Source organism: Leuciscus leuciscus, assembly GCF_965113295.1.
Source record: "Leuciscus leuciscus genome assembly, chromosome: 2".
NCBI lineage: Eukaryota > Metazoa > Chordata > Actinopteri > Cypriniformes > Leuciscidae > Leuciscus > Leuciscus leuciscus.
The window spans coordinates 750,338-778,101 of NC_138726.1; the positions used below are offsets into that span (position 1 = coordinate 750,338).

General features: G+C 39.1%; 1 protein-coding gene across 2 annotated transcripts; it reads left to right on the top strand.

The window, feature by feature from the left end:
- The first annotated feature begins 9,162 nt into the window (after positions 1–9,162).
- On the top strand, positions 9,163–26,486 carry hacd1 (3-hydroxyacyl-CoA dehydratase 1). Of its 2 annotated transcripts, XM_082161047.1 has the most exons (7): positions 9,163–9,317; positions 13,007–13,124; positions 14,420–14,438; positions 14,529–14,617; positions 14,753–14,874; positions 23,572–23,750; positions 25,004–26,486. In XM_082161047.1, exons 1-7 carry the CDS (start codon positions 9,199–9,201, stop codon positions 25,084–25,086), a joined length of 729 nt encoding a protein of 242 aa, XP_082017173.1. In that variant the 5' UTR covers positions 9,163–9,198; the 3' UTR covers positions 25,087–26,486. The 2 variants fall into 2 exon arrangements, with proteins under 2 accessions (XP_082017173.1, XP_082017172.1); XM_082161046.1 differs by having other exon boundaries at positions 14,420–14,617.
- Positions 26,487–27,764: the final 1,278 nt, after the last annotated feature.

Sequence of the window (27,764 nt, forward strand, 5' to 3'; positions counted from 1 at the left end):
CCTCGGGGGAATCCCCGGCGCCATTTTGAAGTGCGTTCCACTTCGTGAAGTGGACGAGGGAAGTTTAGATGGACAGAACCTCGTTCCCTCGATTTGGACCGAGGGAGCGAGTCTACTTCATATACTTCAGGCACCTATATGTCCCACAATGCAGTACGATTGTGACGTCACCACAGATCTCGTCTAATCACCACCACAACAAACAACTCTATGATATATTAATTCTAATTTGTTTAATTGAAAACAACCCAAAAACCATATATACATTTGGATGCTGCATTAAACAAATTCTTAAAGGGAAAACAAATGTAAATAATAAATCAACTACATAGCTGATTCCAAGTGATCAAGGGCTTAGGACGTTCCAATAGGGGTTATGCGGAACGCCCAACGTTCGAACCGGAAAACAGGTATAAGCATTTCCGGTTTGCACTACCGTACGCATCTGCAGCGGTAGGTGATCTCTGAGGTAACTTATTTTTTGCTTTTTTATAATACAATTCTTATTTCTGTTTTAATTCAAATGTCACGAATGCTTAAGTATCAGAAAAATTTTTTTTTATAAAAAAATAAAATGCAGTCTTCATTTGATTGTTTTAATCGTCTGCAAGCAAATAAAAAATGTTAAACTACTGATAGCATACTAAGTCTAAACTAACTTACTGATAGTTAGCCAACTCTACATCGGGTGCCATTAGCAAAAGCTACATATACTAACTTACATACCTTCATAATCATGAATAAATGAGGAGGCGTTAAAAACGTAAATCCTTTATCTAACGGAGTACTCGGGGCTCTGGACGTCCGTTTGGCAATACGATGTACATCTGAAATGGATAGAATGGGTAGCTCCTGTAAACACCGGCTATAAAAGGTCGCCATTCCTACGCTGTGTTTACCTCAGTAGCTGACGACCGGAAGTAGTTATACCCATTTTGTAGAACCCGGAAGTATGTTCCGCATAACCCCTATTCAGCCTATTGCAGTTTCCGCCAGTAGTGAGCACTCGCAATGACGTACATCCGAGTGAACGAGACGGAGGGAAGTTAGCAAGTGAAGGGCATTACAATTTTGGACTGGAACACAGCCATAGTTGCGCGTTCATGCGCTGGTTTAAAAGGGGATATGTATCGATAGTAGAAACATTGATCAGCAACGCTGCTATTGGCTGTTCAGCGTGGCCAAAGAGCGCGCTCAGTTTTTCTCCTCAGCAGAGCAAGAACTAATAGTCGAAGTTTATTCGGAATTTTAATGTTTAATTAAAACGCCAGGGAACACCTCAAAGTCTGCAAAAGCCAGGAGAGAGGGCTGGCAAAAAGTAGCAGACAATTTAAATCCGTTAGATGTGGCCATGTTAGATGTTTTTATCACTTATTAGCCTATATTTTTGTATTTTAATAATTGCATAATTACTTTGTTAATTGTAATGTCAGAGTCACCACACTAGAACATGGGAACAAATAAAAGTGAAGTACAAAAATATTCTACATAATGGTAATTTTTAGTTAGCCTATATTATAGTCTCTTTTATAAAAGGCACTGTTAAATAAATGGTTGTCTGTTTATAAAAGAAACCAAGAAAAAGGCAAAAAAAAAAAAAAAAAAAAGATCTTAGGAGCCTACACTGTAAAATAATTTTTGCTGCATTAAATTAAGGCCGTATAGTCATTTCAACTGTTAAATCTTGAGTAATGATGAATTGCTTTGACTTGTGAAAGTGAAAACTGATAAACTTCTGTTAATGTACAAATATTTTGCCATGAGTTATTGAGCATGTTTCCCGAGTGTAGTTCATTGTAATGACATTGTGTTTTCCTCTTTTGTGCACTTTTACATAATACACCAACACTTGTATCTGTTCCTAAGAAAGCGGTGGCTGAAATATGTGCAGTAAGTGGACATTTTCTAACTTTCCAAAGGAAAGAAAGTATAAGACTTTGTAATGTCCATTTGTTTCCATTGCACTGGACAGTGAATAAACCCTCTCAGATAACTGTCATATGGAGGAACTAGCCTACCTGCAAGTGCATACATAACTTTACTTCATTTATACTTGTATGCTTTATGGCTGCAATATAAGTTGCAGGATTCCACATCTACAGAAAGGCCTACAGAAGAGTCTGCACAGACAGGGGAGACATAGGCCTACAGGTGGGCAGTGGATAGACAACTTTTCCTTTTTATTTATTGCAGGCATGTGTCTAATATCTCTTGTTGCAGGCACTTGACCACTGGCTTTTCTTTACAAAGAACATTTGAAATAAAACTCAAGGAACTAAGCATATTTGTCTTTTATTAAACATTTAATGAAAAGTGTTTTTTTGTTGTTGTTTTTTTGTGTTTTTTTTTTTGGCAGTGTTGTGTAATATGGCACATGCAACAATGTCACAGGCAGTGGTGTAAAGCGAGGGATGCAGTGGAGTAAAGCGTGGAATGCAGTGATGTAAAGCGTGGGATGCAGTGGTATAAAGCGTGGGATGCAGTGGTGTAAAGCGTGGGATGCAGTGATGTAAAGCGAGGGATGCAGTGATGTAAAGCGTGGGGTGCAGTGATGTAAAGCGTGGGATGCAGTGATGTAAAGCGTGGGATGCAGTGAAGTAAAGCGGGGGATGCAGTGATGTAAAGCGTGGGATGCAGTGAAGTAAAGCGGGGGATGCAGTGGTGTAAAGCGTGGGATGCAGTGGTGTAAAGCGAGGGATGCAGTGATGTAAAGCGTGGGATGCAGTGGTGTAAAGCGTGGGATGCAGTGGTGTAAAGCGAGGGATGCAGTGATGTAAAGCGTGGGATGCAGTGGTGTAAAGCGAGGGATGCAGTGGTGTAAAGCGTGGGATGCAGTGAAGTAAAGCGGGGGATGCAGTGATGTAAAGCGTGGGATGCAGTGAAGTAAAGCGGGGGATGCAGTGGTGTAAAGCGTGGGATGCAGTGGAGTAAAGCGTGGGATGCAGTGGAGTAAAGCGGGGGATGCAGTGATGTAAAGCGTGGGATGCAGTGGTGTAAAGCGAGGGATGCAGTGATGTAAAGCGTGGGATGCAGTGGAGTAAAGCGAGGGATGCAGTGATGTAAAGCGTGGGATGCAGTGGAGTAAAGCGTGGGATGCAGTGATGTAAAGCGTGGGATGCAGTGGTGTAAAGCGAGGGATGCAGTGATGTAAAGCGTGGGATGCAGTGGAGTAAAGCGGGGGATGCAGTGATGTAAAGCGTGGGATGCAGTGGAGTAAAGCGGGGGATGCAGTGATGTAAAGCGAGGGATGCAGTGGAGTAAAGCGAGGGATGCAGTGATGTAAAGCGTGGGATGCAGTGGAGTAAAGCGGGGGATGCAGTGATGTAAAGCGTGGGATGCAGTGGTGTAAAGCGAGGGATGCAGTGGTGTAAAGCGTGGGATGCAGTGGTGTAAAGCGTGGGATGCAGTGGTGTAAAGCGTGGGATGCAGTGGTGTAAAGCGAGGGATGCAGTGGTGTAAAGCGTGGGATGCAGTGGAGTAAAGCGTGGGATGCAGTGGAGTAAAGCGGGGGATGCAGTGGAGTAAAGCGGGGGATGCAGTGGTCTTCAAAACATCTTCATTTGTATTCCGAAGATGAACAAAAGTCTTACGAGTTTGGAACGACATGAAGGCTATTAATTAATGACAGATTCTTTGGGTGAACTATCACTTTAAGGTTGACTTATGAATCTGTATGACTGCGGTCATAGTTATGGTTAGCTTTTTATTCATTCTTTATTATCACTAATCATCACTAAACCACAATTTACATGTTTTCCAGCGAGTAAATTATAAAATTCAAATCAGAAAAGTCTGAAGTCAGTACAATCCAAACCATCTGAATAGTTAGAAGGCAATAAAGGCAAGTGACACTCTATATTTAATGTTTAATTTGTTGTATAGTTGTAGCCTAATTATTTTTAATAGATTACACACTCATAAATCATTTGCAATTGGTCTGTAAAGTGTCATGCATGTTTTGAGTTTTGTTCTCGTTTCGAGCGTTACAAAAGAATAATTATTTAGCTAAAAATTTTGTTCTGTTTAATTAGGAGTTTTTCTCCAATCACTACAAATGTTGTCAAATAATCCAGGACATCAAATCCAAAATATTGTAAACAGAAGAAAAACCTTCTACATGTAGAAAACCAATGTTCCTCTATATACTTTAAAAGGAATTTTTATTTTATTTATTTTTTATTCATGTACTTGTTGAACAATAACAGAAAGGCAGTCATAACTGGGAGATTAACAAACAAAGACTGAGATTACAATCCAATGTCCCATCATATTATACACTACAATAAGTGAGTTAATACAAAGAAGAAAGAAAAAGAAAGAAAGGAAGAAAGAAAGAATGAAAAGAAAAGAAAAGTAGGGGAGTATGATTTTTTTATTATATTTTTTTTTTTTTTTTATAAAATCAACGTCTTACGAGTAGAGTACTTAATAAAGAGTACAAATACATTGCTTTGGGACTTTTCATCCCTCTCAGTGTCTCCAAATATATTAGAAAATCCTCTTTAAAAAACAATAATCATGGAGGAATTTTGAAAGATTGACATTTGTGTATGTAAATTTCAGTAAAAGCAGTAAAAGAATATTCAATTTTACAGGAGTAAGAGAGGTAATATTTCATCCCTAGCTCCTCTCACTCACTGCTGTACGGTTACAGCTCTCGCGCTCTCGGGCGCCACCGCGCGTTCAGACTGGAAATAACACCACAAACATTCATTACTAATAGGCTGTACATTAGTTAGTTTACTGCAACTGCTATTGATTAACCAACTAGACCTATATCTGATTCATTTATTACTACCAATTTATTCATTTAATTATTGTTTCTGCCTTTGGGGTTGAAGAAAGGATTCTATCACAATAATCTCCTCTCTGCGTGTGCACAGAAATAGTGTCCAGGTTGGATGCAAGTATGTTGCAGGATCTTTAGCATTTACAGTGGAATATATATTATATATATACTTCATATGCCTTGATATTACTTATGTGACAACACATTTAACTAATACACTTAACGCATTGATTGATAATCATGAATTTAATAGAAAATAGGGGTGAGCAAACATGACGCAGATCTATTAAAAAAAAAAAAAACATTAAAGAAAATAATCTGACAAAAAGTTTACTGTCATTATAAGTGAACCTCAAAGAACATGTTGAAATAATAAAAAGGCATATCATAATGACTTTAAAGTCCCACTGAAGTACCTTGAAACACACAGCGTTATTCAATGTGATGATGTAATTTCCACGGAAACAGGAAGACAGGGCGGAGCGTATCGATCAGCCCCTCCCCTTTTTTAAAATAGCCAATAGCATTTGGTTTATATCACAGCTCAGAGCTGTTGAGCTTGTTAAAGCTGCAGTTTCCTCCTAATATCTGACCGTTTCTCCTCCATATTTCTCTAAAATATCATTCAGTGCAGAATTTAAATGGGTCTGATATGTTTTCTGGTCTGCAGCGACTGGATCATATGATCCGCTCTGTGTGTCCTGTCTCTGGAGCTGCGACTTCATTCGCCCCAATCTGACATTCACCATGTAGAACATAGTAAATGTGTGAAGAAGTGACCGATTTCATATATGTATAATGTAGGGGGCGGAGCTTCAGATTCTAGAGAGCATTTGATTGGACATAGAATCTTTTTTTATTATTATTATTTTATTTTATTGAGAATATTATAAACATAGAAGGAAACAGTTACAATGCAGAACAAATAAATGAGGGGAAAAAGAAGAAGAAAAAAAAGGTACAAGACAAGTGTATTTAACTAATCAGAATAGACCACATATCAAAGGAAAAGATTAAAAGACTAACATATTTCAATTGTTTTGATTGGACAGAGAATCTGATGAGACACACGTTGACGAAGCGTTGGAGGTACTCCTGGAACACCTCATTCATGTAGCCTTGGAATACGGAGGGTGAGTTGGCTACATGAATGAGGTGTTCCGGTAGTACCTCCAACGCTTCGTCAACGTGTTCATTGACGACATCCTGTTCTACTCCCGGAACCTGCCCGAACATCGCCACCACTTGACGCAGGTCCTCAAGAAGCTGAGAGAACACCACCTCTATCTCAAGTTGGAGAAGAGTTGGTTCCAAGTTGGTTCCACACATCATCTGTCCAGTTCCTTCTGGTGTTGTCATCATCGACCAACAAGGTATCCAGATGGACCAGAGGAAGGTGGACACCATCCACAACTGGCCCCAACCTGTCACCGTCAAGGAACTCCAACGCTTCCTAGGCTTCGCCAACTTCTATCGCAGATTCATCCAGAATTACAGTCTCCTCAGCTCACCTCTCACCTCGCTCCTCAGGAACCGGCCCAAGTCTCTGTCCTGGAACCCCTTGGCCACCGAAGCCTTCCAACACCTGAAGGATGCTATCACGACCTCTCCAATCCTGGTGCACCCCAATCCAGAACTCACATTCGTGGTCGATGAGTCTACCACCGGGGTTGTAGTGGTGCTATCCCAGCGGCAGGGTGAGCCTGCTCGACTCCATCCATGTGCCTTGTATTCCAAGAAGCTGTCAATCCCTGGTTTGAAGAGAGTGAGAGGGTATGGGACTCAGCTCACGTGGATCTCCAGCGGGCAGTGCGAAGACGCCAATGCCAGGCGGATGTCTGAAAAGCTGAAGACACTAAATACCAGCCGGGACAAAAAGTTTGGCTCTCCACCCGCGACATCCGTCTTCGCTTGCCCTGCCATAAGCTGAGTCCCCGCTACATAGGTCCCTTCACTGTGCAGAGGCAGGTCAACGAGGTCAGCTACAGGCTCAACCTTCCACCTCACTACCGTATTTCACCTTCGTTTCATGTCTCCCTCCTGAAACCCTTCACTGAACTTCCCCTACAGAACCTACCACGGACGAAGTACCTCCTCCTCCAGATGTCGCTGATGAGGACCTAGTGTACCGAGTCCATACCATCCTCGACTCACGGCGGTGGGGCGGCCGCCTTGAGTACCTGATCAACTGGGACGGATATGGTCATGGGTGTCTCGGAATGACATCCTGGACACGTTGGTTCTCATCCAGTTCCACGAAGATCACCCTGACCGGCCAGCCCCCCGAGGTCGAGGCTAACCCCGTCACAGTCCGTCAGCCGTCAGCCGTCAGGAGCCGGCCATGGAGGAGGGGGTACTGTCACAGAGTCAGCCACACCGTCACAGCCCCAATCATCACCCAATCACCAGGACCCGCCCACTCGTTCACAATCACCTGACTCGCTGCACCTGCACTCCCTCATCAACACACCCTTTATATGCCCCGTTCACCTGCAGTGTACACAATCTACTCCCCTGAGATCGTCTCGTCCTGTATCCAGTCTCCTGTCCGTCTTCTGTCCGTCATCCTGTGTGCACCTAAACCTGTCTGTCTCCTCCTGTGTTTGTGACAGTTACGATCAGCCCCTATAGGCGGATCTTTTGTGACGTCATTGTTTATGTTTGTCGCGTTGCATCATGGGAATCGTGTGGCAGGAAACACCGCTAGATACCTGTAATTTGATTGTTTTGCACGTTTGGAGGAGGATTTAGAGAAGAGGATGGTTCACTCTTGCTGTGTGGTCGATTGTACGACTCGTTGGGGGCCTGATAAAAAGTTTTTTCGAATTCCCTCCGAAAAGGATCGCGAAAAAACGAAAGAAATGGTTGCGTGCAATTAGGCGATTGAACCTGGACGCTCCGATGAAAGCCTGGATTCCTGCAGCTTCTGATCGAGTTTGTGAGGCTCATTTTGTTCATGGTAAGTCTTAGTGACTATGTATTTATAGAAGATTGAATAAAAAAAAAACTTAAAAGCAAAAGAAAAGGCTGTTCAGCGATACGAACGGAGGATGCGAATCACGCTGTGACTCTGCTTGGCCAGGTCTAACCTCTGCTTTTAGCACGATAACTGCTTCTGTTTGGCAGAAAAGATCGGCCCAACTTTTCGAGAAACAAAATAATCATAGACCACCAGACTTTTGAAAGCCTTTAATCTTTCATGAGTGAAGGGTCCAGGGGTTTCTATTAAATAAGAATAAATGTCTCCCCAGCAGATTGGTGGCCAAGACACGGGCGAGTCGGACCAACGTTTTTTGTCATCCCAGATCTCATATGGGCTTTGAATAACTTCGATTTTGTCACCAATACAAATTTTGAGCTTCTCTCCAAACCTCCTCCGGTCTTCAGATGTATATTGTGGATTTCGCCCCGCTAACTCTCTTGAAAGTGCTCGTCGCGTCTTTACAGCACGCCAGGCTGTTTGTTTTGTTGCCACACAACCACTCGCGCATGCGTACAAAGATGTCAACAAAGATCCTCCTATTAGAACATGATATTCTATTATATACTTCTAATTCTATTGAGAAAACATGAGAAAAAGGTGAATAAAGACTGACAGTCAATGTTCAGAAATGATTAATGATTATGTTTTGAACTATGCTGTATAGCTGTGTGTTGTCAAACTAACTAATTACTTTTTTTGATTATCCAAAAATGCCATTATTTTATATGAAAAATGGAATAATTGTATTTTATTGACGAAATATTTTAGTTTGTCTGGTGTATTTTATTTATTTATTAGATAACATTTTAATTTGTCATATAGTCGTTACAATATACTCCACCTATGGGGCATGTTGTCACATTTCACTTCCATTCTTTCGGGGTAAATCAAGAAAAAAGTAAACACTGTTTCAATGAAACAAAACCACATACTTGTACTAGACATGTGGGAAATTAATGAGGAAAAAAAAAATTCTCTAAACCTCAAGTAGGTTTACACAAACTGAGACAGTCTAAAAGCGTTAGGTTGTGCCCTGCGCTCCTCTAGATCTATTTGAAAACATTAAAGAAAATAATCTGCCAAAGAGTTGATTAATTATAGGGTAAGTGAAGTTTTAAAAAACCATGTTAAAATAATAAAAAGGCATATCATTATGACTTAAAGGGGAGTTTAAGAGACTAATGGGGTGGAACGAGAGAACCAGTATTGACTTCCAATTTGTTTGATTTTTCTATAAAAAAAGAAATAAAAAAAGACCAGTTTCAACCTATCCACCTCATCATGACAAATGAATTATTATTTTTAGCTCATTGTGATAACATAAGTCTACATGATATCTCCAGATGTGCATGACTGAACAGGAGACCCCCCCCCCACCCCCACGACTCTCCAGCTGTGCACGCGCGAGGCTCGTGCGTGTGGTGTCATGGCGTCCGGAGAGGAGGACGGGTCTGTCGAGGAGAAACAAACCAACAACAAGAAGAGAACAAAAGGCACAATCGCCACGGCATGGCTTACCTTCTACAACATCGCCATGACAGCCGGGTAACAGATCGCTTTGAGCTGCTTTTACTCACTGAATACACTCTTGTGTCTCTGAATACACTCCCGTGTCTGTTTATAGTTTCGCCGCATTGTAAATCACTCGACTGGTTGTTACTTAAAGCTACTTTTAAAGCTCTAAGAGAGACTATTGGGTTGCACTGTCATTGTTACAGTGTAATTATACATGTAAGTAATGAGTAATATTAATTAACTACATGCACTCACTATAGGGTTAGGATTATGATTGGGTTTAGGGTGTGTAATTATGCATACTTTACTGTTATTACTATGGTAAGTATGTAACATATGTAACAAGGACACTGTAAAATAAAGTGTTACCGACTGTTGCATTAAACCCGCACTGGGTGCAACTGTTAGTTGTGTTCTCTAGTGGTCAGCTGTTGGTTATACTGGGATATTCCTCTCAGAAACCGAAGCTCAGTGTTTCCTAATACGGATCCGCGCGCGTCACCGCGATATGTTTAGAACTCGCTCGACTGGCGAAATTATACAAAGAAGAATAAAATGCACGATAATAATCATGAAACCGTAATTCACTTCAGCGCGATTTCATCCAGTGTAAACTTCTCGATTCGTGTGAAAAACAATGCGCTTAATTCTATTGGGTAACACTTTATAATAAGGTTCATTATCATTAGTTAATGAACATGAACATGAATACAGTATTTATTAATCTTTGTTAATGTTAGTTTAAAAAAATACAGCTGTTCATTGTTAGTTCACAGTGCATTAATAATGTTAACAAATACAACCTTTAATTTTAATAATGTTTTAATGTTGAAATTAATATTAACTAAGATTAATAAATGCCGAAGAAGTATTGTTCATTATTAGTACATGTTAACTTATGAACCTTATTGTAAAGTGTTACCGGTAACACTTTATTTTACAGTGTCCTTGTTTCACGTTACTATTACTGTAGCACTAACTATGAATTATACATTATTACATGCAACTAACCCCTCATCCTAACTCTAACCTTATAGAACGTAATGTAGTTAATTATTATTACTCAGTACTTAAATGTATAATTACACTGTAACACAGACTCCTTATAATAAAGTGTAACCTTGTATTGAATGGTATGTCCTTTTAGTACAATTTTTAAAATATTTTTCTGTGAGAAAAAGAAGGCTATGAACATCTGAAATGTAGGCTACTTACTGAAAATACACTTACTCTCTCCTTTATAAAGTTTACTTTGTACTAATGTCAAATTAAATTTTAAATCATTGTGTTTTAATAATTTTTCGTCCTGCATACACTTATTGTGATGTTTTGACTGACATACTTAAGCACATGCAGCCTAAATCGCAACTTCGCCATTACAAATGTGCAATAAATATATTTTATTACATGACATACAAGTTGCAGCAGAAATTACATTAAAAGGTCATTCCATGTCAAATCAACCAAGGTTAAAAAAAAAAAAATTCCTGAAGAAAGACGAACATAAATAGTGATGAAAGCCAAAAAATTGATTGTCACGGATGTAATCCACTATTTGGCCAAGGGGGTCAAAATGACAATTTTGGGACTTGGAGCCAAATTACAGGGCAGGGTAAAAAAGACTTTAGAAAGATGTCAGCATGATGATGTTATTTTCACACAGAGATTAGTAGGTCTATTCCTGAAATCTGTTGACTTTAGCAATATTAGTTGCATTATATGCCAACGGTGACCGTTCAAAAATGGCAAAAAGCACTTCTTGTGTTTTATGCCCCAAGTTTGAATGCCTGTAAATCAATAAGTATTAAAGATATCTTAATATCCTTTCAGATTCTGGTTCTTGATAAAGTTGTCTTTTGCTATCTTCATTTTAAAGGCTCTGTATGGTTCAACGCCAGAGATGTGGAGATCTAAACGTGGCTCCGCGAGTAAATTGGTCAATTATACACATTTTCAGTGGTCAAGAACCAAATGTAGTTCACTTTGCAGTGTGCACACAGCTGATGCTTCTTTTATTTAAAGTGAAGTATAAATAATGTGGATTGTGGAAATTAGAAATGTCAAAACTATTGCATACAAGTCAACACACCTCTCTGAGTGCCAAAAATACACAGAAATTGTCAAGTTGAGGGACATTAACTTGCTCTCAAAAGTGTATTTATATTTTAATCAGTTTCAGTGTTATTTGAATGAAAGGATTTTGTACATGAAGCTTTCTTGAAGCAGGCAAGAGTTCAAATACTACGTGTTACCACATTGACATCCCAATATCTCTGGGATTTAACCATATAGGGCCTTACAAATTAAGATTCCAAAAAGAAAGTTTATTAAGAATTAGAAAAGAAGGATATTGAGATATCATAACAGATCCAGTTACAGGCACGCAAACTTTGGAAAAACAATATTTATGGCACTCAGGCATATTCTATGCAATTGTGTTGATAGAAGAAAAAAAACGAGATACAATTCTAGTTCCAACAATATTTGTTGTTCAGATATTCCTCTTTAATATAAGAAGCATCAGCTGTGTGCACAGTGACCCACATTTGCTGAAAATGTGTATAATTGACCAATTTACTCGCGGAGCCACGTTTAGATCTCCACATCTCTGGCGTTGAACCATACAGAGCCTTTAAAATGAAGATAGCAAAAGACAACTTTATCAAGAACCAGAATCTGAAAGGATATTAAGATATCTTTAATACTTCTTGATTTACAGGCATTCAAACTTGGGGCATAAAACACAAGAAGTGCTTTTATGCCATTTTTGAACGGTCACTGTTGGCATATAATGCAACTAATATTGCTAAAGTCAACAGATTTGATTAATAGACCTACTAATCTCTGTGTGAAATTAACATCATCATGCTGACATCTTTCTAAAGTCTTTTTTACTCCGCTGAAATTTGGCTCCAAATCTCATGTAAAAATGGTCATTTTGACAACTCTCTCTACAAAACCGTGGATTACTCAGTCAATGTACATTCATTACATTTAATATTGTGTCTTTTTCTTCATTTATGTATTTCTTTCACCAAATCGTATTATTTATTTATTTTTAGCCGCTGACTAGTTTGATAAAAATTATTTAGAAACTTAAGGCACATATAAAAAAATATAAATAATTCAGTAGATGAAGTCACTTCCTGTCAAGCTCACATGTATTCTGATGGTATATGGTAACATGAACTACGGAAACGTTCCACTAATGTTTCACAGAAAATCATACAGTGGTTTTGAACGACACACCTTATTGTTAAGTTAAAATCATTTAAGTATTTTTAATACATTTTTTTGTTAAATGATTTGCCCCAATATATGCTAGTGCTCCCTCTCTTTAATATAAATGCTACTTAGTTTGATATTTTTTTTCTCCTATGCAATGACTTAAATGCATGTAAGTGTGGCTTAAGTGATTAAATACGTTTTACTACGTATCTTTAGTTAAATATCTATTATTTGTCTAAGAAAACAAGACAAGCCCTTATATGGTGCTCTTTTTCCATTGTCAGCCATTTTGTAATCATTTCCAAAATCATAGTGGAGAATATCTAGTGCAGTCCCATAATGCATTGCAGTGAGAAGTGCACAACCCATGTGCTCTCAACAACTATATAATGCCCATAATGCACTGTGAGTGTCATGTTTGGTGACGAGTTGAGTTTGCCGGTTAACTGAATGTCACTTCTATAGACGCTGTATGTGATGGTTTATTGCAGGTGGCTTGTACTGGCTGTTTCCATGGTCCGCTTTTACCTTCAGAAAGGATCCCATAAAGGCTTGTACAAGCATATAGCAAGGACACTAAAATGTTTCCAGACATTTGCACTATTGGAGGTAAGATCAAATGCCTTTAACCACCATGATATGTGATATAAACCTTTACTTTATTTTATTTTCCAGTGTTGCAGTATCTTTATGTCTATTAGTCAATCAACACCATCTCAAAAAAAAAAAAAAAAACTTTCTCTGAACCCATTTCTTACCGTTTTACTATTTGTATTAACAATTGCTGAATGAGATATTCTCAGGAAACAGTGCAATATGTGCCCTTTTTTTTTTAATTACCTAATATATTACCTTTATAGTCTTCCGTAACCACAATAGAAATAAACCAGTTTTTGAGTGGCAAATTCTATTAGCCCGAATCATCTGCATGTCAAACTGTCTCGCAGTAATCTTTCCTCATCATCACTCGCCCTGTTATATTTAGGGATAATTTCAAACAGCACTTTTGCACCCTTTAACTGCAAGCGTTGTCTAATTATCTAAACTCACTGGAAAAATAAATCTGAAAATTATAGCAGTGGAAAGAGGTACTGTACTTCCAACAAACAGAACTCAAAAGAGGGCATGTATAGGGAAAATAACGGTGGTCCCAAAATCGAGCCCTGAGGAACGCCACAAACTAAAGCGGCCGATTTAGAGGGAAAATTCCCTATATTCCCTTGTTACGACATAAAATGTCCTTTAGATAGAGGCATACCACTACGCGATGTTCCAAACAAAAGTGAGCGACTAAATCACGTCACAAAGGGCCAATCCACAAGGCTATGGTCACTTCATAGAAGTAATTTCACGATTCATTTTGATAACTGAGTGAAAACTGGTGATTTATTTGAGTGTCTTACAAGTATCTGGGATTTAATCTCATTTAAAACCAATTATAATTACTGTATTTTTTTTATTAATAAATGTATTTACCAAGCGCCACACAAGAGATACACAAAAAAAATTAAATACATTTTCAAGTAAATAATAAGACGCAAATTTGGCATTTTATTTTATTTTTGCTACAACAATCAGTAACACTTCAAAATACTGGTCTGTCATTTATAGGTAAATATGCAGGACTAATGAGTAGGACTACATTAACACTTCAGCTTCACTAATATGGAAACATAATTAACTAATCAGTATGTAATATCACATTTAGGACTGAGGTAGTTATTAGGTAATCAATAATAGCCTCATTAATGAACTATATACCATTTTTTTGCAATGATGTTCAACAATTTATGGGACTGGGTAAAAAAGACATGAAACATCAGTTGAGTCTTTTAGCATGCTTATATCTATGTTCTGATCTATCTTCATTTCTTTTTCATACGCTTTGGCTGTTTTTATTTCAGATCGGACACTGTGCAATTGGTATGTACTATATTTTAAAGTGCAATGCTAACATATTTGATTCCAGGTATATAAAGATATTTTTCAGGTGTTGTTTTTGGTGTGTTAAAGGAATTGTGCGGACATCTGTAATTGTGACTGGGGTCCAAGTATGTTCTCGGATATTCATGGTCTGGTTTATTACAAACAGCATCAGACAGGTCGGTGTGCATGATGAGGACTTTAACTAATAATGTTCCCAATGGGAATTATGGGACATTTTCACTGTTCGCCAATCTCTAAATGGGCTGTTCAATTTTAAATATTGTTTTCTTTCATTTGAAACGCATGCTAAGATTCAGAACGAGGAGAGTGTGATCTTGTTCTTAGTGGTGTGGACGGTTACAGAGATCACTCGCTACTCTTTCTACACTTTCAACCTGATCCACCATCTGCCGTACTTCATCAAGTGGGCCAGGTACTCGAGACACTGCATGGTGTGGTTTATTGAGCATGCTGATACTCACAAGCATATGCTTTAGAGTTTCACAATATGGCTGCGTCCGAAATCGCATACTTTACATTTACATTTACATAACATTTATTCATTTAGCAGATGCTTTTATCCAAAGCGACTTACAAATGAGAACATTAGAAGCAGTTAAACTAACAATAGGACAACAAATATGCAAGTGCTATGACCCTTCCCTGTTTAATCTAACGCAGTACGTGTACTTTTTATTTATTTTTTAAAGATAATAGATATAGAATAGAAGATAAAGTGTTAGTATTAATGGATCAAGTGTTGCCGAAAAAGATGCGTCTTCAGCCGTTTCTTGAAAATGGACACGGACTCAGCCGCTCTGGTTGAGGCAGATCATTCCTCCAGCAGGAACTGACCAGAAAAAGGTCAGAGAAAGAGATTTTGTGCCTCTTTGAGATGGCTCCACAAGACGGTGTTCACTTGCAGAGCGCAAGTTTCTGGATGGCACATAAGTCTGAAGTAATGAGTTTAGGGAAAAGGGAGCAGAGCCAGTGGTTGTTCTGTAGGCAAACGTCAGTGACTTGAATTTGATGCGAGCGGCAACTGACAACCAGTGCAGGTTTGTGAGGAGAGGATTGACGTGCTCTCTTCGGCTCGTTAAAGACCACTCTAGCTGCAGCATCTGGATCAGTTGCAGAGGTTTGACAGTGCAAGCTAGAAGACCATTACAATAAGAGCATTACAATAGTCCAGTCTGGATAGAACAAGTGCTTGGACAAGGAGTTGTGTAGCATGCTCTGATAGGAAGGGCCTGATCCTCCTAATGTTGTACAAGGCAAATCTGCAGGAACGGGCAGTTCTAGCAATGTGGTCTGTGAAGTTCAATTGATCATCAATCACAACTCCAAGGTTCGTAGCTGACCTTGTTGGAGTTATGGATGACGAGCCTAGCTGAATGGAGATGTTGTGGTGTAGTGTTGGGTTGGCCGGGACTTCAAGCAACTTTAGGTTTAGGTTTAGTTGAAGGTGGTGGTCCTTCATCCAGCAGTAAATGTCTGTCAGGCTGAGATATGATCAGCTACCGTCGGATCGTCAGGCTGGAATGAGAGGAAGAGTTGTGTGTCATCAGCGTAGCAGTGATAGGAAAAGCCATGTTTCTGAATCACAGATCCTTGTGATGTCATGCAGATGGAGAAGAGAAGCGGTCCAAGCACTGAGCCCTGAGGCACTCCAGTAGCTAGATGTTGGGTCTTAGACACCTCACCCCTCCACAACACCCTAAAGGACCTACCTGAGAGGTAAGACTTGAACCATTGGAGTGCGGTTCCCGAGATGCCCTTCATCTTTAGGATTGACAGGAGGATCTGGTGGTTAACTGTGTCAAAGGCAGCAGATCCAGCAGGATGAGAACTGAGGATTTGGAAGCTGCTCTTGCCAGTCTCAGAGCTTCAATTACTGAGAGCAGGGCAGTCTCAGTTGAGTGTCCACTTTCAAAACCAGTCTGGTTGTTGTCCAGGAGGTTGTTCTGTGTAAGAAAGGAAGAGATCTGGTTGAAAACAACTCGTTCAAGTGTTTTCGCGACGAATGGAAGAAGAGATACCGGTCTGTAATTTTCCAGATGTGCTGGATTTAGAGTGGGTTTCTTAAGTAGTGGGGTTACACGAGCCTGCTTAAATGCTGTGGGAAAGGTACCAGTGTGAAGAGAGGTGTTTATGATGTGTGTGAGTGCGGGTTCAACTGAGGAAGAAATGGCTTTAAGTAGATTAGTGGGAATAGGATCGAACGGACAGGTAGTAGGGCGACTGGAAAAAGGAGGAGTTTGGAGATTTCTGCTTCTGAAAGCAGAGAGAAGGAGGGTAGAAAGTGTGTGTTAGCTGGTAAGATGTGTGTGTGTCAGTTTGTGGTTTGGTAAATTGGCCGCTGATGGTGGTTGTTTTATTTATGAAGAATGTGGCAAAATCGTCAGCTGTTAGGGTTGATGAAGGAGGAGGAGGAGGAGGGTTGAGAAGAGAGGAGAAAGTTTTGAAAAGCATGCGAAAGTCTGAAGAATTGTTAATTTTGTTGTGATAGTAAGTCATTTTAGCAGTAGAGATATTAGCAGAGAAGGAAGAGAGGAGGGATTGATAAAGACCAAGGTCAGTAGGATCTTTCGATTTGCGCCACTTCCTCTCTGCAATCCTGAGTTTAGAACGATGTTCACGGAGAACATCAGATAACCAGGGGGCAGAGGGTGTGGCGCGGGCGGGCCTGGAGGAAAGGGGGCAGAAGTTGTCAAAGCAGGATGTTAAAGTGGAGAAAAGAGTTTCGGTTGCACTGTTAGTATCTAGTGTTGAAAGCTGATCAGGTGGAGGAAGTGTGGATGAGACCAGAGAGGATAGGCGAGAGGGTGAGAGTGAGCGTAGGTTTCGCCGAAAAGGTGACCTGTGGAGGAGTGTGTGTTGTGCCTGATGACCAGTGGAGGAGTGTGTGTTGTGTCTGAGGCAGATGACCTGTGGAGGAGTGTGTGTTGCGTCCTGAGGCAGGTTGAGGTTGAGAGTGAGGAGAAAGTGATCTGAGGTGTGCAGTGGAGTGACCAGTGTATGGTCAGTGGAGCAGTAGCGTGTGTAAATGAGGTCTAATGGTTACCTGATTTGTGAGTAGCCGCAGTAGATACTCGTTTGAGGTCGAATGAGGCAAGCAGAGTGTGGAAATCAGCAGCCTGAGGCTTTTCTAGGTGGATGTTGAAGTCTCCAAGAACTACAAGAGGAATGCCATCCTCAGGGAAGGATGAGAGTAACACATCAAGCTCCTCTAAGAAATTGCCAAGTTGACCTGGAGGACGTTAGACAACTACAAAATGGATTTGAATAGACCTAGTGATGGTAATTGAATGCGATTCAAATGAGCTGTTGTCACACAGAGGTGGTAAAGGATACAATTTCCAGTTGTTTGAGATGAGCAGACCAGTACCTCCACCCCGTCCGTTCAGGCGAGGAGTGTGTGAGAGAGTGAAGTTAGTGGAGAGGGCAGCCGGTGTGGCAGTGTCCTCTGGTCTGATCCAGGTCTCAGTCAGGGCCAATAGGCTGAGACCTGAATGACTAGAAATAGATGTAATGAAATCAGCTTTGTTTGCAGCGGACTGGCAATTCCAGAGACTGATGGGAAATGAGAATAAAGTAGTAGAAGACACCGGAAAGGTACGCAGGTTGTTAGGATTGTGCTGCCTCCTACATGTGACATTTGATTTACGCGTGTTAGTAATAGTAGGGATTTGAAAACACATAGTGTTAGAGAGCTCACAAACAGAACGATGAGAAGAAAAGTTGTGTTGAGGAGAAAGGAAACAACAAGAATATTAATGCGCAAGTGCCTTGTCGGTGTCCTTGCTCGGTGGAGTTGCTGGTCTTTACACTCGTCAGTCTTCACATGATGAGGGCTTCAGACGAGGGATGCCGCGGTATACTACTTTATACTCACCTGAAATGTTGTTATTGAATACAGCTGGACACGCCTCACTAGCGAAACTGTTTACCTCGTGAAGTTACTGTCACCTTCTGTTGCTTGACTGCTTCTTTCTAATAAGTTCTACTGCTACAAACACACTGTATAAATAGCGCGAGCAGGCTTAGGCCACGCCTCACTAGTGAAACTGTTTACCTCGTGACTATACGCAAACAAACGAGACTTTACCAACGAGATTTCAGCTCGTGAGCACAGTAAACAAACACTGTCTCCTAGTGACTACATCTGCACTTAAATCAAATGAGAAAAAGATACTAAACACTTAAAGTTACTGTCACCTCCTGTTGCTTGACTGCTACCTCCCTACTATACAGTGGGCGAAAAACTGTGTGGCAAAAGAAGTGTTTAAATTCACAGTCTCTGGACTCAGTCCTCTCTACTACTTCCGGTGAGATTCTGAAGTGTTCATCCGACGGACACTTTTCTATCCCATAAGGCCGTGACAGTGAAGCGACGCAACAGTAACAACTAGGGGTGTAACAATATATCATGTCACAATATATCGAAATACAAAAATGCAACAATATGTATCGTGGATTGTTCACCCAAAACGAAAATTACTGTGTGAGAAAACAAATCAAGTTTTCAGAGTTTCAGTGTCAGTACTACATTAAACTACTATATATAATGTTTAATATAATGTATAATAATGCAATGGGTGGATATTTGTGGGCCTGATAATGCCAGATGTCTGATGTTACCAGTAAAAAGTGGCTTACATTATTTTAAATATATCTAGTCAGTGACAGAGCACAAGCATATTCGTCTAAAATAATTCTGTATTTTCAGCTTTAGAATCATGAATATTGTTATTCTGGTGTCTCTATTGTCCTGTGCTTTGGGTTTCAGCACCAAGTCCAAGACTATTCATTTACACACACAATGATAAACCAAATTTAGCATTTTAATCAACAGTAAATTTTTTGTTACCATATGTCTTGGAGTATCGCAATAATATCGTGAGTTCAGTATCGTGATGAGGGTCTCGTTACACCCCTAGTAACAACATGGCGGGTGTAGTATATCTGGATTACATTCATACTATTTAGTGGTTTCAAATTAATTACTTATTCAAAATAAGTACCTACTCAAGAGAGTGTGTGATTTCAGACACAGCTGAAGTCTTATTTCAGCTCTTGTAGTAGAAATGAGCTCAGAATCCTAAAATGATTTCATTGAGCAACTAACATTTAATTTTGTGGCCTTTTTTGAAGAGGACCCATTATGCAAAATTCACTTTTAAATGGTGTTTGAACATATATGTGTGTTGGCAGTGTGTGAACTAGGGCTGTCAAAATAGCTCAAAAATGACGTTCGAATATTCCCTCTAAAAAAAACACAAATATTCGAACATCTGGTTGCGCATTTTGTCAATGACGCGCATTACGTAAATAAGGACAAATTAATACAAAGAGATACATAACTACTTGTGTAGGTAGTTAATTTAAGTTTAAACATATTTGACAATGTATTACCAACACAAAACCAAGTAAATAAACTAATGGCCAAGACCGCAGACCTCACTCGCAGGCACTCTCTCCCTCTCTCGCCCTCGCGCTCTCTCTGCGCATAACAGTTTAAATTAACAACAACAATAAGCACATGTTGAGTGCTGATCAAGAGTTTTGTGCAAGCAATTTAAGGTCGCGACTCTTGTCCCAAATATAGCAGGCTTCATTCAGTGATTGAAACAAATTTATTAACATTAATTGAAGTTTTACAGTATAGAACCGACATTGAAAGCTCCGAGCGGGCTGTGCTGTGGTAAACATGGAACTTTTCCGTTTAGGTTCATAAAAAATAAAGTGCTATTAAAAAAACATTCTTGGTGCTTGTATAAAAAAATAAAAAAATCATTGTCATTATGCCATGCTCATTTGGGTGCACATTTTCGAGATGTGACCTCATGTTGCTAGTGGTCGAATGGTATGCTAGCTGTATCTTACATAGCTTGCATACTACTTTATCTCGCGGCTCCACAATTTTACCTTCTACCGACCAAAATCCAAAGTACTTCCAGACATGGCTTTTTAGATTTTGGGGGGTTAAAATCACTTTCTCTGCTGCGGTCGAGTTGGGCTCTGCACTTTCTGCCATCTTCCATAAGTCAACTTTCAGCAGTGACGCTGTGCTAGACAGTGCGACTCGTGTGACCTGTCCCTGACGCCTCACGGCAGCGCGCCCACTCGCAAAGCAGACAGCCGCGCCTCTGCTTCCGCGGGCGTGTTTTTCCATATTCGAAATTCACATTCGAATATAAATTTTTACGTTTGAATTTCTGTTTTTTAAAACTAATCGAATATATATTCGAATTTAGAATATTCGTTGACAGCCCTAGTGTGAACACAACCACCCTATAATGATAAAAATCCACCCACTCCTTTTTATAACCCCCATAAAACCTCAACAGTCTCAAAATAGAAGCATTTTTTATTTTCTGTAAAATGTCATGTCACATTCCCCGCTCACGACTGCTGACGGACACTAATTATAATCATATTTATTTAACACACCATAACACTTACTACTCCCTTACATTTGTATATAACATACTGTACATACACATTGTCTGTTTTTTATATTGTGTAGTTTTATATTTCTATATATTTTAATCATCTGTGTCTTGTCACTGTCATTCTGTATGTGCTGAGGAAGCTTCTGTCACCAAGATAAATTCCTCGTACACTATATTGCCAATTGCCACCCCTCCAAATAATTTAATTCAGGTGTTCAATCACTTCCAAGGCTACAGTGGTATAAATCCAGCACTAGTTATGCAGACGCTTCTACAAACATCTGTGACAGAACAGGTCGCTCTCAGGAGCTCAGTGAACTCAAGTGTGGTGCCGTGATCGGCTTCCATCTTTGCAATAAGTCGATTTGGGAAATTTCCTCACTACTAAATATTCCACGGTCAACTGTTAGTGGTATTATAACAAAGTGGGTGCAATTGGGAACAACAGCAACTCAAGTGGTAGGCCACGTAAAATCCCAGAGCGGGTCATGCTGAGGTCAACAGACACTGGACTCTAGAGCAGTGGAGACGTGTTCTCTGGAGTGACGAATCAAGCCGATCCGATGGACGAGTCTGGGTTTAGCGGGTGCCAGGAGAACGGTGCTTGCCTGACTGCATTGTGCCCAGTGTAAAGTTTGGTGGCGGTGGGGTTATTGTGTGGGGTTGTTTTTCAAGGCTTGGCTCCTCAGTTCCAGTTCCAGGAACTCTTAATACTTCAGCAGACCAAGGCATTTTGGACAATATCATGCTCCCAACTGTGTGGGAAGAGTTTGGGGATGTTCCAGTTCCAGCACCAGTGCATTCACCCAAAGCAGGTCCATAAACACATGGATGAGGAACTGGACTGGCCTTCACAGAGTCCTGACCTCAACCCGATAGAACAGTTTCGGGATGAATTAGAGCGAAGATTGCGAGCCAGGCCGAGTGTCGTAGACATTGTGTCACCCAGATCCGGCCCACATCTGGCACGCGTGGAATCCACATGGCCCAGATGTGGCTCGGATCTGGGCCGACACTATGTTGCTGTCTGGGCAGCCTTTCATCTTACTTGCACAAAAACACATTCAGTATTCCTTAAAATAAATAAAAAGTCAAATGCAAACGAATAAATATGCTTTATATGTATTTAATCTCACTTTATTAACCCGTGTTTTTGCTGTTGACCTTTTATGATCCAATTCAACCATAGGATTAAGCAAACATGACTTTAGATAACCATCACATTGTTTAACTTTCTTCTTCTGCGATCCAGAACAGCAGCACAGCTGAAAGGTTTGTTTGAGCGTACAACATCTGTATTTTATTTCAGCCATTTCACTTCTGCTGTAAAAGGGCCTTTACATTCACCAAAAATAAAACCTTTCTTTTTTTCTTTTTTTGTTACTGAATAACAGCCCAGGTCAGGCAAAAAGTAGTTAATTTTCATAAAAAATAACTAAGATAAGCAAGTAGTTACATTTTAGGGAGTAACGCAATATTGTAACACATTACTTTTCACAAAAAGTAACTAAGTAAAGCAAGTAGTTACATTTTAGGGAGTAACGCAATATTGTAACATATTACTTTTAAAAGTAACTAAGTAAAGCAAGTAGTTACTCCCTAAAAATGTAACTCAATATTGTAACATTACTTTTCACAAAAAGTAACAAAGTAAAGCAAGTAGTTACATTTTAGGGAGCAACGCAATATTGTAACATATTACTTATAAAAGTAACTAAGTAAAGCAAGTAGTTACATTTTAGGGAGTAACGCAATATTGTAACATATTACTTATAAAAGTAACTAAGTAAAGCAAGTAGTTACATTTTTAGGGAGTAACTCAATATTGTAGCATTACTTTTCACAAAAAGTAACTAAGTAAAGCAAGTAGTTACATTTTAGGGAGTAACGCAATATTGTAACATTACTTTTAAAAGTAACTAAGTAAAGCAAGTAGTTAAATTTTTAGGGAGTAACTCAATATTGCAACATTACTTTTCACAAAAAGTAACTAAGTAAAGCAAGTAGTTACATTTTAGGGAGTAACGCAATATTGTAACATATTACTTTTAAAAGTAACTAAGTAAAGCAAGTAGTTACATTTTAGGGAGTAACGCAATATTGTAACATATTACTTTTAAAAGTAACTAAGTAAAGCAAGTAGTTACATTTTTAGGGAGTAACTCAATATTGTAACACATTACTTTTCACAAAAAGTAACTAAGTAAAGCAAGTAGTTACTTATTAGGGAGTAACGCAATTGTAACAGATTACTTTTAAAAGTAACTAAGTAAAGCAAGTAGTTACTTATTAGGGAGTAACGCAATTGTAACAGATTACTTTTAAAAGTAACTTTCCCCAACACTGCTAATTCTCCAAAACAGTGGTTACCAACCCTGATCCTGGAGTTCTGTAGTTTCGAAACACTGCTTTGAAGACCTTTGCAAATCATTTGTTTGTAAACCAGTGATTCTGAGCGAGTATCAAATTGCCAAAGTCATGTGATTTCAGTAAACAAGGCTTTGTTCCGTCGGTGGACCAGGACCAGCCAATATGCATGTGTCTCGCAATGTTAATAACTTTCCCCAACGCTGAGTTACATAATAATTGTTGATGTGTGTGTTTGTGCGGTTAAAATGTGTGATGTCGCATTTATTTTCCTGCTTTGTCTTTTTCTTATCTCCTGTTTTCCTCAGGTATAACATGTTTATTGTCATGTACCCCCTGGGAGTCGTTGGTGAACTGCTGACCATACAAGCTGCCTTACCGTATGTTCGGAGATCAGGCATGTTCTCCCTCAGGCTTCCCAACAAATACAACGTGTCCTTTGACTATTACTACTTCCTGATCATCGTCATGCTGTCCTACATCCCATGTAAGAACTCAATGAAACACAAGACCATCTGAATGCTACTGTCTAATCCTGCTAATAATCTGCTACACTATTTGTCTATCTATTTATCTATCTATCCTTATTTAAACTTATTTACCATTCTAATATTTCTATTTCATCTATCATGCTAGCAACGTGCTAAAACGTGCAAGCCAACTGATAAAACATACTAGCAACATGTTAATTCATGCTAGCAACACGTTAAATCATGCTAGCAATGTGCTAATTTATGTTAGCAGTGTGGTAAAACATGTTAATTCATGTTAGCAATGTTAAAACATGCTAATTAATACTAACAACCTGTGCTACCTTCTAATCCTGCTAATAATCTGCTACACTTTCTCTGAATAAACTGAGCATGACTGCGTGTGTACAGTTGCATTGGTAACTATAAACTATTGCTTTTGCATGATGCTACGTTCTGTCACCTAGTGGCATGAATAAGTGCGAGATCATTGCCATTTTGTCTGACTCAACATCAAATGTACTGAGTGCTCTTTTGCTGAGTACTATGTAAATTACAGTATCTCTGTTATGATTGCTGCTTGCAATGATTTGATTTTAGTGTAGATAAACTTGTGGGATGGTGTTAAAGCTTTGGAAGCCAAGGCTGATTTTCTGATTAGTTTAAGGTCTTTTTACGTTACCAACGTGCTAAAACATACTAGCAATTTGTTAATCCATGTTAGCAATGTGTTAAAACATGTTAATTAATGTTAGTAATGTTAAAACATGGTATTTCATGTTAGCAAAATGCTAAAACATGCTAGGAAATGCTAATTAATACTAAAAACCTGTTAAAACATGCTAGCAAAACATGATTATTCATGCTAGCAACATGTTAAAACATGCTAGAAATGTTAAAACATCCTAGCAACATGATAATTAATGTTAACAACATGTTAATTCATGTTAACAAAATGCAAAAACATGTTAGAAATGTGTTAACTTGCTAGTAAAAACATGATAATTCATGCTAGCAACATGTTAAAACATGCTAGCAAAACATGATCATACATGCTAGCAACATGTTAATTAATGCTAACAACATGCTACCCACATATTAATTCATGTTAAAAACATGCTAATTCATGCTAGCAATGTCGTTCTTTCCCTTTCCACTTCACTAAATTCAGAGCTTTTAAAACTTTAATACGGCTTTGTGAAGCCAACACAAAAGTTTGTCCCGATGAACTTCACTCTCTAGTTGTCAATGTTGTGTGCTTCTCTTCCAGTGTTTCCTCAGCTCTTCTTCCACATGCTGCGTCAGAGGAGGAGGGTTCTTCACGGAGAAGTCATAGTAGAGAAAGATGAGTAGAAGCAATCCCCAGGTAGCCGTCAGATATTTGAGAAAAATGTATAATAAAACAATTAAATATGAATCAATTCTTCTACTATTAGTTACGGTCGATATTCCCAGCAGAACCCTTCATTAAGGTTCACCACTCTTCCAGTTGTGTTTCATTTCACAAGGACGGAATCACTTCATTCGTCAAAGGAGATCTGGAGTACGAGGACGATGGAGGATCCTCGTCTGGTTGAGAAAGAGCACTGGATTGGAATCTGGCATTACTAACGATCATCCGTCCCTCGGTGTAATCTCCCCTGATCTGGACTGTATTGTGGCTTGTGTAGTTGCAGGGACGCTTAGGTGAACCATTCCACAAATTCACTTTGGTTTTCTCATCCATGTTCTTGGAAGGACAGATTAGAGATTAAAATAATGAATACTTCTTTATCTTTATCCATCTGAAGGTGGTGTTATAGCAGACTTTTCAGTACAATAGCAAAACCTGTGGGACTGACAAAACTATGTATAGACTGTTCTTTTTTATCACTTGGCTACCACAGTCATTCACACGCAACCGGTATTAAAAAAGCATGTAACTCAAATGAACATACATGTATTAATATACACTTTAAGGGGTTTATCTGTTTAGTGTTTATGAAAGTGTCGTCATTATCTAGATATCATGTTGAAGGTTATCGTCTATCTTAAGTCTGAGAACTGATTCTTTAGAATTAATAGTAATTTTCAAGAATGTTTTGATATAACACCAGGTGTAATGTGATAAAAGCTCATCAACCATGTTCAATGTTTTGTCCAAACCTGCCGCTGAGACTGTGAGAAGCAACAGAACATTTGGTCCATTGATCGGTTTCTGTTTTTATCATGTTACCCCCTCCTCATTTATATCATATGAGTGTGACTTTTGGCCCAATATACGAGCAGTTTGGCCTTTAGTTTGGACAGAAAATGACTTGCTATGTTGGAACACATTTTTTACACTTCTTCCGCTAGTATGCGCTATCATTATCTTTGTTGCTTCAGTGTTTACAATCCAAACTAGAGGAAATACACTGGGAAAGGTTTGTACAGTGCTCTGGAAAACAAGCAGCACATGTTAGGTTCATCCAAGACTGGCTGTTGCTAAAACTGTTGCTCATTTGGCTCTCAGACCTTCTGTGTTGTTGTTTTGTTTGTTTTTTATTTATAATTTTATTTTTTTCTGTAAGAAACTTGAGTCCACAGCTCTCTTTTTGAGTAGATTCTCTCTACGGTGCTTCATAGGAGAGAAGTGGACATCATTCGATAGAATTCTGAAGAACATTTTCATGTGATTTAAATCAATACCTGGTAATTGTTCTGATTGAATAAAGGTCTTGAAGAAAGAATGAAAGGAACAATAAAAAGAACTATGACTATATGTTCTTAAAGGGGTGGTTGATTATGATTTCTCTTTTCTAACTGTAGTTAGTGTGTAATGTTGCTGTTTGAGCATAAACAACATCTGCAAAGTTACGACGCTCAAAGTTCAAAGCAAAGGGAGATATTTGCTTTTAAAGAAATCGCTTTTAAAGAACTACAACAAACGGCTGGTAGAGACTACACCACATTCCTCCCGGGTTAGTGACATCACCAACCCTAACATTTACATAAACCCCGCCCCCTGAACACGATTTATAGATTATCAAGACAGAATATGCTAATCAATGACTAGAAGATAACTACACATCAGCTTCATGAATTCATCAACTAACCATTCAGAAATGTCCTGTTGCTTCTACATGTTGTCACTTCTTCTCGAGTCTCTCCATCATTGTTTGACTCCGGTTTGAACATAAAAGGCTAAACGTTTTTGAAATTTTCAGTGCATGTGTGTGTGGGGTAAAAGGACACAAGCTGTTGTGGCTCCGCCCCCTGTGCCGGGAGCAGCAGCTCATTTGCATTTAAAGAAAAAGACACAGAACGGTTTGTTTTTGCTCACCCTTAAAAAGTGAGAACTTTAACATGCTATATAAAAATATCTGTGGGGTATTTTGAGCTAAAACTTCACACACACACTCTGGGGACATCAGAGACTTATTTTACATCTTGTGAAAAGGGCATTATACCACCACTTTAAGCATTAGTATTGCTCTCGTTGAGAAATGTTTATACTGTAAGCACCCTCAAAGAATAGTTAAGGAAGAAAATAAAAGGTTTATTTGTTAAGTTCATAATATTGAGAGCAAAGGTCAAATGTAGAAAGACATTATCAGACATAAACACTATTAGACAGTAATTTGCCTCTCTGTGATAAAACTTTGGGCTTCAATTAATTCACAGGAAACGAGAGAGTTGTTGGCTATACACATAAGACGCATTTTTGCTGTTAAAAATGTGAGACGCATATCTAACCCTAACCCTAGAGACGTATTTTTAAAAAGTAGAAAGCCGCGTCACACACAGTGCTCTGCAAAAGCATGGAAGCGAGACGTGAGCGCAACAGTCAATCACATCTAGGGTGATGTTTACATTAAAAACTAAGGAAAAGTAGCGCAATGAAATGAAAAAACACATTCTGCACATTTAATTGCCCCTTTCCAAGCAATTAAAGTTGCATTCATTGCTATAGTAACATTAGGCCTCCATAAACAATTCCAAATTATCCGTTTTCATTCCAAATTATCACTGGACTTTAAATAAAATGTTAGCATTTTATTTGAAGTGGA

What these genes read in the sequence shown, in the direction of transcription:
- hacd1 (XM_082161046.1), top strand. Translation starts at nt 9,199, where the DNA reads ATGGCGTCCGGAGAGGAGGACGGGTCTGTCGAGGAGAAACAAACCAAC. An exon ending in AACATCGCCATGACAGCCGG is followed by an intron (nt 9,318 to 13,006) that starts GTAACAGATCGC and finishes GGTTTATTGCAG; the next exon opens with GTGGCTTGTACTGGCTGTTT. An exon ending in TACTTCATCAAGTGGGCCAG is followed by an intron (nt 14,875 to 23,571) that starts GTACTCGAGACA and finishes TGTTTTCCTCAG; the next exon opens with GTATAACATGTTTATTGTCA.